Here is a 12,406-nt window from a genome sequence, read left to right as displayed (position 1 = left end):
GAAAGTGTCAAGTATATTTGAAAAAAAATAGCGATAGTTGAGTGATATTTTAATTTTAAATGAAATATAAATAATATTTCGAGACAAATCCCTAAACTCAGGTGACCATTTAGAAATTGCCTCACAATTTAGCTATCCATGTTTTTATTTATAGTTAAGTATATTAGTTAAACTATTTTAAAAGAAATTTCTTATTTCACGTTGGATATCCCTAAAATTAAAAATTCAATCATTTTGTTTCCCTTATTGCATTTACCTGATATCCCTTATTTTAGAGATTCATTTCAACCCTTTTTGTTAAAAGTAACTATTAGTTAAAAATTAAAATACTTTATTTTTGAAGCAAGATTGATTGAAGTTTTTCAAACCCATTTTTCAAACTTAAGATACCATATAGAAGTTTATAATTAGAAAAAAAAATCACTATTTAATAAGTTGACCATTTAAATTAGAAATTCACATGGAAACACTAATTTTATTTGTACGCCAATGTCAGTCGTCTAATTAAATTAAAGATAGTCGTTTTTTATATAGAAATTTATATAGAAAAGTATTTTAACATATAAGTGCGTAATTATTAGTACTAAATTAAAATTATTTGGAAACAGTAGTGTTACGTGCACGCCAAAGCCCCAAATAATCCAAGTTATAAAATAGTTCTTTTATCTTTTGAACTGTTTACTCGAATACTTAATTTACTGATCATTGACCTTCATAGTTACCCTAAAATGAAAATATTAAGTATTTTTTTTATTTCAAATTATATGACATATTTTTTATTGGTTAGTTAAAAAAAGAATAATATATTTATATTTTAAAAGTAGCAATTTAACATTAAAATACTTATCTAACACTTATTGAAATAATTTATGATCACATATAAACATGTATGACAATTTATTTTGGATCGTAAATTTCAAAATTTTTTATTTCTTTCTTAAGTTTGTACTTAATTATTACATCATATAAATTGAATAAATTGAAAGGGAAGATTATAAAATCCTTTTAAAACTTACTAGATAAGTGAACAGTTTGACATATATTTTGGGACATAACAAGTTTATTCTACTAGTTGAGAAAATCAAACATTCTCGTTTATATTTATATGTCATCATTTTGTATTTCACGTCTATTACAAAATTAAGTAAATTTATTATTTTATCCTTATTTAATTTTTTTTTAAGTTAGTTTTCAATCGATGAATATAAATTATTTTATTTTGTTTAATTAATTTGATCAATGAATATAAATTATTTATTTTTGATCAAATGTATATATTTTCGAGGCAAATAATTTATAAGATAAAATATAAAAAAATATCATAATTTATATATTGATATTAAAAAATGATAAGTATTATAAATCTAACTATTTATAGGATAAATAAAAATAACACGTAAAAGAAACGAAAGGAATATTATTTAATTATTGCAAACATTAATTGTTCCGTTTATCAAGATCTGTACGCATATATAGTGATCCACTATATAAATAATCCAGTTATAATATTTAATAAATAGTCCAGTCATATATTATATTATATAATTAAAAAAAATTATTTTATATTATCATTAAGTGGTAGATATTGCAATTTTTATGCCTATAAATAAAGGATAATTTCTGTTTCTGAATTCCATCAAAGTTCAGCTATTTCTACAATATCCATAGCAAATAATTTTCCTATGAAGTTGGAGGCCCTTACCATTTTCTTGGTAAGTAGCATTTTTATTTATATACGTTTTTATCTTATCATTTTTACAACTTATTTAAGTTAGGTCCTTTTCTACGTTATCATTTGATTCTGAAAATATTATCATACTATTATTTGTTCACTTTTAAATTGACATATATTATTGATATAATAAATTTATCGTTTTATCTCAATTAGTTATAAAGTGAATGAGTTAAAAATTTAAGACTTTCAAGAAGTTCTACTTTTTTCAAAAATTAATTAAGGATATAATAGTTAAAAATATTTATCTTTTTTTAATTTGTCAAAATAAACAAGTAATTAGAGACAATTAAAAAAGAAAGTTGGACAAATAATTAGAGATGGAGGGAGTACTTAACTAGTAAGTAGTATAATTCACTAAATTTTTAAGATTTGCTTATTTTGAAGAGGAAAAAAATATGATTTTAGGGTAACAATATGTAGCATTTTGTTACAAAAGCGAAAAAGCATGATATACCCATCAAGTTAGTTATTCAGAGTTGTTGTACCCTTCGTTATAAAAGTGACTCATATATATCCTTATTCTTATACAAGTTGTTCACATATACCTTTACCGGTACAAAAAGGACCTCACATGTATCCTTCATCTAACAGAAGTAAGAAAATTAGTTTTAAATTATTTTTTTTGACTTCAAATTTTTTTAAAAATTCATGTAGGGGTATATACGATCCTTCTAACAAATTCCAATTTATAATTTAATACAAAAATTATTTTTTTACTTCTTTGATTATCATTATTCGAGCTTCTTATTCTTTATATTTGATTCTTTAGCGTAAAAATTGATTTTTTTCGCGGGTATATTGTATTCTAATTTTTGTATTTGTAAAAATAAAAAATGAAAAATGGGGCGTCTATAATATATTTTACAAGAAAATTAGTGAAACACAAATAAATTTGACCATCAAAATAATAATTTTAAATTAATATAACATTAGGAGCATATATGAGTCACTTTCATGACGAATGATAAAACAATTATAAATGACAAAGCTGAGGGGTATATTATATTCTTTTCCCTTTGAAAAATAACTTTTTGTGACTCGATCAAACATCTCAAACTCACTAAAAAAAAGTTTAATTAACTTTCAAAAGTTTGGTCGGACAATCTATATATTATATGCTCAAATATTACTCCTTGACAAATTAAATTCCATTATCTAAGTCAACTATAAGTTTAATATATGAGTTTTATAGCGATTTCAACTTAATATATATAATAATGACTGACTTTCCTTTCAAATATATATATGTAGCTTGCTTTTGTATTAGCAAGTACTTATGCAGCGATACCTCCAGAGGTTTATTGGAATATAAAATTGCCGAATACTCAAATCCCCAAAGTCATCAAAGATTTCCTTCCTCACTCAGGTATAAAATGAAATTAATTGTATGTGTTTATATTTTAAGAATAGTATTACGGGCATACCTCAAACTATGAGAATTCTCATGATTTTTAACAATTTATTGTGATAATGATTTTACAGACGGTGTTGTTCCTGCGCTAAAACAAGAAAACACTAAGAAGAAAGTGTACTATGGTTTAAGTGGATATATTCCCATTAGCTGGCATCATGCTGCTAATTCGGAGTTTCAACGTTTCGTGCTGGAAAATTCCAGCACGAATCGTGCTACTAACAAGAATATGATCAAACAAGTAACTGAAGGAAGTAGTTTCAAGACTAATCTTAATTATGATACTTTGAAACAATACTTCTTTTTAGAGAAGGACTTGGAGAAGGGAAAACTTATCGAGTTTCCCTCTCTCCTAAATAAAAACGAAGCACCATTTTTTCCTAGACATTTTGTTGAATCAATTCCCTTCTCGATGGAAAAATACCCAGAGATCCTCAACCATTTCTTAATCGATAGTAAATCAAAGGATGCTCAAACGATTAAGAAAACAATTAAACTTTGTGAAGAGTCAGAAGTGAAACATAAAGAGAAGAAAACTTGTGTGACTTCTTTGGAGTCTATGGTAGATTTCGGGTTATCTGTACTTGGGACAAACAATGTCCTCGCGATTACTTCTGAGGTACAAGGGGAAACTCAAGCATCCCAACGATACACAATTGAACAAGTTCAACAAGTATTTGATGGGGATAACATGGTTTGCCATAAGCTTAACTACGCGTACGCTCTACATTATTGTCATGTTGGAGGAAGTACAACAACATATATGGTATCTATGGTTGGTGTTGATGGAACAAAAGTGAAAGCTGTATCAGTGTGCCACAAAGATACATCTTTTTGGAATGCACACGCGATCCCTTTTGTAGCTCTCAAGGTTAAGCCTGGAACTACGCCAATTTGTCATTTTCTTCAAGATGATCAAATAGTCTTTGTACCTATCTAAATAGGCTACGAAGATGCTACTTGGAGTTATGAAATAAGCGTTCAGACGCCATCCTAAATCGTTCTCTAAGAGTAGTCGTTTACCTTTCTGTGTTTCATGTGTAATGTATCTTTCTCTTTATAAATAAATGGAAATGACCCTTTGCTTCATATTACTTTTTGTATGATCCTCGAATGATATCATGATAGTTATTCATTGCTAAACTTACTAATGAAATATATGCCACAACTAATTTATGTTGGTGAAGTAGTGGATAAATTTAAAATTTCCTTCAAATCAATGATAATCAGCTTTCTGTGATTTTATTGCTCTCATACCTTTTAGACCAAAATGTCTTTGGCAAGTAGAAACCTCTTCTTCCTATTTTGTTTTTGCTTCACATACTTGGCAGTGCAAAGTTGTTCTTTCCTTGATACACAATAAATGATGCTAGCTAGTTCTTATTTGCATACATCAAAGTCTATGTTAATCCACTGAAATTTGATACTACTTGTTTGTATTGCAAAGTTTCCCTTATTTTGATACTACAATGTGGGATTAGGATCTAGATAATATGGTTTTTAAATAAGAAGAGGTTATAATGTTTTAGGGGTTGATTTTCAAGATGAAGTTGTCAAATGCAAATGAACCGTAACATAGTATGGGTTGTATAATTGTGTGTGCTTTTTGTGCTACTACCTTGAAGTGTAAAAAATCTTTTATAATTTGATGTGAGTCTATAGAAGTTAAACTCTAAAGGAAAATGGATAACCTTAACTAATTAAATTATGTTTAACTTTTGTAATAGTAATAGACTAATAGTGGTGCATTTTCAATTTGTTACTATCCCCTGTCTTTTTTTGTGTGAAGAAATAATTCCATTTCTCTAATGTATTGTTGTTATCTATGTTGTTCATCTTGTATTTCTATCATACTTAGAACGAAACTTTGAAGAACTTTGTAAGACACAACAAAGTTTAAGAATATTTTCACAACTAGAAAATTAAAATTAGTTGATAAACTAGAATCACAAACAGATTAAAAGAAATATACGAAATATTTTTCTCAAAGAAGAATTGTTATCAATTTGTGTTTAACGAATCTTACTGACACACAAAAAACTTTGCAGAAACACGAAGTTACCAAAGTTTAATGAACCAGTGAAGAACAGGAGAACAAAAATTGGTTCACAAATCTAAAATCTGTAACACATTGCAGAATCTGAAAAAACAAAAAGAAGATTAAGTCCACTGAATGCACAATGTTCCATTAAGGAAATTATTCCCCTCTAGTATTCGAGGTTTGATTTGGAATATGTCCTCCCAAAATAGAATGATCTCAATCATCAGTGTATTGATATCCAAAACGCTGGTGTCAGCGAGCTACACAACGACAGTAAAGTACACCTAGAATACTAGATTCAATAGTAGTAGAAGAAGTCCAAAAATTCTATTTTAAAAATGAAAGTAAATCCCTCAATTTATAGAATACAAAGGGTAGTGCAAAAAACTTCTTATTGTGCCTTACCGGAAAGGCCATAAACCTTCAGAAAGGTCGTCATCTTTCATAAAAGTTGCAACTTTTCATAAAACTCGCAACTTTTCATAAAAGTCGCAACCTTTCATAAAAGTCACAACTCTTCATAAAAGTCAACTCTTCATTTTCCATTCACACCTTTTAAAACTCAATAATTCCCCGCATGAATGGGGAATGAATCCAAGACAAAGAAAGAACAAGTATGTGTACTTTACAAGCAAGAATTAATCACATCATGATAAGTAGGTTTCCCCCTGGACTTTCCGTAGTGAACATATGTTTGATATACTCGGTCAATCGATAGATGTGATATCTTTGAACCGTCAAGCCTTTATGTATACCTAGACAATCATATGTCACACAATTAACCCTTTATCATTTATGGTTCCTACTACTGTGGTCTTTTAGCCATGAACACCTCTTGGTTTCATGAGTGTATAGATAATAGGCTTTTGAGAATAATTCTCTTTGAAGCAGCTTACAATTTACACTCACATAGGTGATCTCTAACCATGTTATTGAGTAGATACACTATTTGGTCAACTCTGCCAAGCATAGCAAATCATTGAAACCATTAAGATTTATTAACTCATTAACAAGCCTTATGTTGTATCCTTGTTCTTAAGCATTGTGTTCATCATGAGAATGGATTGAGTTGGTTGACAATGTCTAACCGTCATTCACAATTTTGTTTTTCTCCTTAAATCTAGCTCTTGATATCTCTAGTCTGCTAGATACAGTTACCGCCATAATGACTTGTCCTAAGCCGTAAACCCATTCCCTTAAATGATCTTTAACCTTTCTCTCTAGTTAGGCCTTTTTGTAAGTGGATCCGACACATTATATTTTGACTTTACATAGTCAATTATGATCGTCACAACCCGTAAGTACACCCTAGAAGTTAGAGTGTCCTTGTGTCGTCACACGAAAAATGAGAATTCAAGAAGTCTCATCTAAGCCTCTCGTATCATTCATTGCATAATAAACATACTAAAATAGGTAAGAATTTAAAATTTTATTCACACACGAAGAACTCTTTCATAAACATTACACAAGCGTAAGACTTTCATTTAAAACATTAAATCTTTATAACATCTACTTGAACCATCTAAAGTTTAGGGTATACACCACTTGGGACTAATCCCATACAAGACATAAAATAAAGACTATAACATAACGGACATGTGGATGTTGTCCTCGAATCGATGAGCACTCACCAATACTTCATCTTCAAACCTTAGAAACCTATCCATCCTCCATGGCACGTCAAGACTTCCATTTCCCTACACTTTATTCAAAAAGGGAAAAGAAGGGGTTAGCACATTAGATGTACTAAGTATGAAAACCATGCAAAAACCATGAAAAATGGACATTTAGTAAATAGCATGCTTTTCATGAATTTCGATTAAAACATCATACTATAAGCATTAGAACAACATTTAACAACTTAGAAACACATAAGAAATCATTTAACAAAAGTCACATTTTAAGAGAACTTTCCAGTGAACTCACTTCACTATTACAGTGAAGTTCTTCCACTTCACTTAGACATCTTCTAGCATGTAATTATCTCACTTAAAGCTATCCGAAGACTCACTTAAGTCACACAAAGAGAGACCGCCCATACAACCTCTCTAGGCATTCCTAAATGATTCTAAAGACTACTTATGATGAGTCACATACACACTTACAAGACACCAACATAAGAGCATGAGATTCTCCTACCAAAGGTGCTTTTAAGTCTCACTTGAGTGAGTTGTGAAGCGACAACCCATACAATCCCTTACACACACACTCAAGAGATCCTATAGACTTCCTAGGATAGAATCATGCTCAATAATACATCAACACATAGATGATATGGCATTCTCTTTCTAAAGGTTATCAAAAGACCTACTTAAGTAAATCAAGAAGATAACGTCCATAATGACCTCTTCAAGATTACCTAAGTAATCCTTAAGACTACCTAAGGCTTACATCATGTCCGCATAATCAACCAACTTCCCTAATTAGAGTCATTCTTAAGACTTATTTAGGTAAGATAAGAAGTGACCATTCCTATGCCCCCTTCATACCTTAACTAGACAACCCTTAACTACTCTAGATAAGTACTACTTCATTTAACATACAACCTTAAATTAAGTCATTAATTCATTAGTTCATTTAAGACTTATTCACCACATAAAGAACATTCAAGTAATGGTCTTAGACAAGACCTAGGGACTCTCACTAACACCTTCAAAGCCTATTGTGCAATGTCTAGATAGCATCCCACACCACCACCTAAACTTCATAGAACTTATCTAGCGCTAGTAAGTATTCTATATGATGAGAATAGGTAATAACCGATATAAACCATGGTAGCAACTCATGGAATCCAGAGTTCTAACCTATTCCGATGAGGTTGTTCTACTTGCCAAGGGTAGAACTAGGACACATTCCATGTAGGCACATGGTTAAGGAATATTAAGGGCATGCTTTATAATCTAGTCTCATACTTAACTAGAACTACTCCCCTTACCATACTCACTGGTGCTAGGCATCTTTCTCATAGAGTAATTCACATTAAAGGTTCACATAAAAGGGTTCCATAACAAGTTCATAACCCAATCACATTTACCCTACTAAAGATTGGTCCACTAGGGATACCTCAGAATGGCGACAAGAAGATCATTATGACTTTCCTAAGGTGTGATATGATGCCGTTCCATCCAATCAACCTTAAGTCCATTATTCCTTTACTTGAAGGATACTATTAGGACTTTCGACTTCAACATACATAACCTTACCACTAGGTTCAATGTTTCACATAAAAGACCCTCTTAACATCATTCAAGCTCACATATTATCCATACATTCAAGACTAAAATACTTTAGCATCCTAATTCAAGACATCACATATTCATATTAATACAAGCATCAAGTAAGGGACACAAGTCAACCAAGACAAGACACCACATACTTCACCTTAACACATATTACTAATCATTCTACAAGCACACAGGGATAACAATTATCATATTTAAGTCATCCTACACACTACCATATCATCATCAATATAACTATTATAGACTTATATAGTAAAGTAGGAACAATAATGCATCAACCCTAGGACTACACATAGAAGCACATAGTCATAGTTTACATGATTTCCTAACATACATAGAAAGAAAATATACTTTCACATGGATTCCAAAATAGATATATATACTCATACTTCACATAAAACAAATATACAAAACATCATAGTACTTCAAGTAGTGCCAACAAAGCCATGATCATCATATTGCATAAAGTAACGTCGACAAGGCCATATCAATTCACATAGCACCGCCACTATAAGTGGACCATACGAATCAAAACATTTAAGTCTAATTAACACTTAATAAAAGGAATTAGGGAATCTTACCCCCACTCCATCTTACCACTTTGATTCCAAAGCTAATTCATCCAATTCGATACCATAAGGCCCTTACCCATGGATGAATATCAATTCAATACATAAACTATAATAATCAATGAAATCTAAGTCAATTCAATATAGATTTATCAATCTAAAACCACTTATATATAAATTGAATACAATTCTTACATCATTAGAAAGCCCATAGAAATCTACACTAGAATCTGTAAGCATTAAGTCAATATCAATTCAATAAGCTTAGCATGCAATAGATCTGAGGGTATTCCTTACTAAATTGATCAAATTGAAACATCCTATACACCATACATACATAATCTATACATGAATCAAAAGCCCATTACAATCTACACATGAATTCATGAATATCAAAGCATAATCAATTCACCCATATTTTAGTGAAATTTAGAGTTTGAGAAGATCAAGGGTTCATGGACAATTTAATTAGAAAAAATCAATTATACATCAATTTCATCATATATAAACGTTTGGAAACTATTTAAGCAAGAACCCAAGACTTAGAGTAGAAATTGGACTTTTTCATCTTTTTGAAATCTTTGAAAATCATATTTGAAATTGGTTCTAAAGTGATAGAAAGCCTTAGATGAAGAACTTCCATACCTTGTTTGAAGAATACTAAGCTAATTGAAGAATAAAATCCATTGAAGAACCATCTTCAATCTCCATCTTCACTTTGAACTCTCATGGAGGTTTTGGAGGAACTTTTGTAGGGAATATGTTTTGATTTAGGTTTTAGGGTTATAATGAGAGTTTAATGACTTATATACTCTTAAAATACCCATAAACACTCAAAAAAACCTTCCTCACATTTAATAATGCTTAGAGTTAATTTACAACTTCACCCCTCAAGTTAACAGAAAGGTGGCAGAAAAACAGGCAGCCCATCGACGGATGCATCGACGGTCCGTGGTCTCACCCACGTCCCGTCGATGAGGGTATCGTGGGTTTTATATGCAACTCCCAACCTGAAGCAAAAGTGGCTCCATCGATGATACCCATCGATGGGCCGTTGCCTGGTCGACTGGCCATCATTTGGGTCGTCGATTGCCACTGCCTGGCAGTGTTGAACTCCAACACTGGGGTACTTCTTTAGGGCCCCTTGCAGGTCCTACATGGAGTCGTACCCGGAAGTTTACAACCCAAATATGTTTGTATATGAGTTTAGGACCTACCACATAAGTTTCATTTAAAACGAACGCGTAAAACTCGACGAAAACATAAATAGACATCCTAGGTCGTTTCAAGGCAAGCCTTTCTGACGTCGTGGACGTTTGACCTCCAAACTTCAACAAAATTGAAACACAGCCTATATATACTACAATAACTCATTTAAGGACTTTATAACCTCATGAATTACTCATAAACACATAAAACCACATATGAGGCACATAGGTGACTTAGTCGGCGAACGTCTTGGTCGTCCCTTGTCGTTTGACTTCCAGTGCGCCTAAACTCTTAAACACTGCCTCAAACTCACATTATAAACCATTTTATGAACTTATACCACTACTACAACCATGTTAGGCTCTAGCTTTACCTAAGTCATTTTCGGGGTCTTACAATGATAATTTCACTAGAGAGTAGTTTTCTAACAGTATCATGTTTATGTCCTATTTGACAAGACTTTCCGTTACACATCATGCTTCATGTACTACCTATTGCATCTTGACTATCAAAGTGTATGCATACTAATGCCATTGGTTTTGGCCAAAAAAGAATATCTATCATGAGATCTCGGAGTCTTTCAACTTATTAACTGTCTTATCTTGAGCACCTAGCTCAAATATTATTGTAGAGCTAGCGATACATGTCTATTTAAAAATATTTTCAAGAGACTAATCCTCTACCAAGGTTAAATATATATATTTTTGTGGATTTTACTTCATTTGTCCGGTGATCAAATTTGCATCTGTATATCCTTTCAATACTGCTGGATATTGTTATAATGCAAGACATAATATTAAGTATTTTCTAAATACTCCAAAAGTATATTTATTTTCATCTAATGAGTTTGATTGGGATCACTTGTGAACCGACTCAGTTTATTAATTGCAAATCTATATCTGATAGCGCACACTTCATGATATACATCATACTTCCCAATACTCTAGTACAATCCAATTGTGATTCACTTTTTATTTCACTCTTTTGAAATGCAAAGCTCACATTTATTAGAGACTTGACAATATTGACATCCAAATATTTGAACTAGTCAAGTACCATTTCAATGCAATGAGATCGTGAAAATTCTAAACATTATGGAGTTCTAAGGATTCTTATACCTAAGATCGCATTAGCAACTCCAAGATTTTTCATTCCAAACTTGATTTCTAGCATAGATTTAGTAGCATTTATGTCGTTAGTGTCTCTATTGATGATCAACATATCACCAATATACAAACAAATAATGACCTTGTGATTTTAATGTGAACACATTTATCACTTCCGCCATTCTTAAATCCATTTGCAAACATGGTTTGGTCAATTTTTTTATGTCATTGTTTGGGTGCTTATTTTATTCCATAATGTCACTTAACAAGTTCGCACACTTTCTTTTATTTACCAGGAACCACAAAATATTCAGATTGTTCCATGTAAATTTCTTCCTCCAATTCTCCATTTAAGAGAGTTGTTTTCACATTTATTTAATGAATTTGGAGATCATATACCACAACTAATAATATTAGCATCCGAATGGATGTAATTCTAGTTAATAATGAGTATATATATCGACAAGATCAAAACCTTGTTTTGTCTAAAGCCTTTAACACAAAGTCTTACTTTTTTTTCGTCAACAATTCCATCAAATTTTATTTTCCTTCTGAAGATTCACTTTGAATCTTTTTCACTATTGACACCATCTTTTAAAAGGATGAGTCTACAAAAGATACACAAAATGTTATAAAATCATATTCGAAGGGAGTAAATGCCCTGTGAATCACTTTATTAAGTACATTATCATTTTTCCTTACCAAAGTCTTTTAGACCCTTCACTAGACTATTCAAGTATAATTTTACAGTCCACAGTCATAATGTAATAACCCTAAAAATGGATATGCTAAGTAATGCTTAATGTGTCTAGAGTGTCAATGATTAGACCGGGTTCACACAGATTGATGCGCGTAGAAAAAGACCTCGGAACCCTTGCTATATCCAAGACAACTAACTTAGGGAGTTAGTTGATTTAGGAAAGGTTGGGTCCAACCATGTAGGCAATACAGTCCAAATATTTCTTCTTCAAAAACATAGCAAATGACTATTCACTAATATTCATGTCTATGCAAATACTTTTATTATAATAGACATATCTTTTCATGAAAAATTACAATATTTTAAGTGATACTTTTTTCAGAAAAGAGCGCA

At 31.2% G+C, this 12,406-nt stretch overlaps 1 protein-coding gene across 1 annotated transcript; it reads left to right on the top strand.

Moving 5' to 3' along the window:
* The first annotated feature begins 1,582 nt into the window (after positions 1-1,582).
* On the top strand, positions 1,583-4,235 carry LOC101268865 (BURP domain-containing protein 6). The gene is made up of 3 exons (XM_004239163.4): positions 1,583-1,712; positions 2,987-3,101; positions 3,218-4,235. The coding sequence occupies exons 1-3, from the start codon at positions 1,683-1,685 to the stop codon at positions 4,084-4,086; spliced, it is 1,014 nt and encodes a 337-aa protein (XP_004239211.2). The 5' UTR covers positions 1,583-1,682; the 3' UTR covers positions 4,087-4,235.
* Positions 4,236-12,406: the final 8,171 nt, after the last annotated feature.

This window comes from Solanum lycopersicum, chromosome 5, assembly GCF_036512215.1.
Source record: "Solanum lycopersicum chromosome 5, SLM_r2.1".
NCBI lineage: Eukaryota > Viridiplantae > Streptophyta > Magnoliopsida > Solanales > Solanaceae > Solanum > Solanum lycopersicum.
Note: the sequence above shows the minus strand (reverse complement) of the source record. Positions and strands in the feature narration are given on the sequence as shown.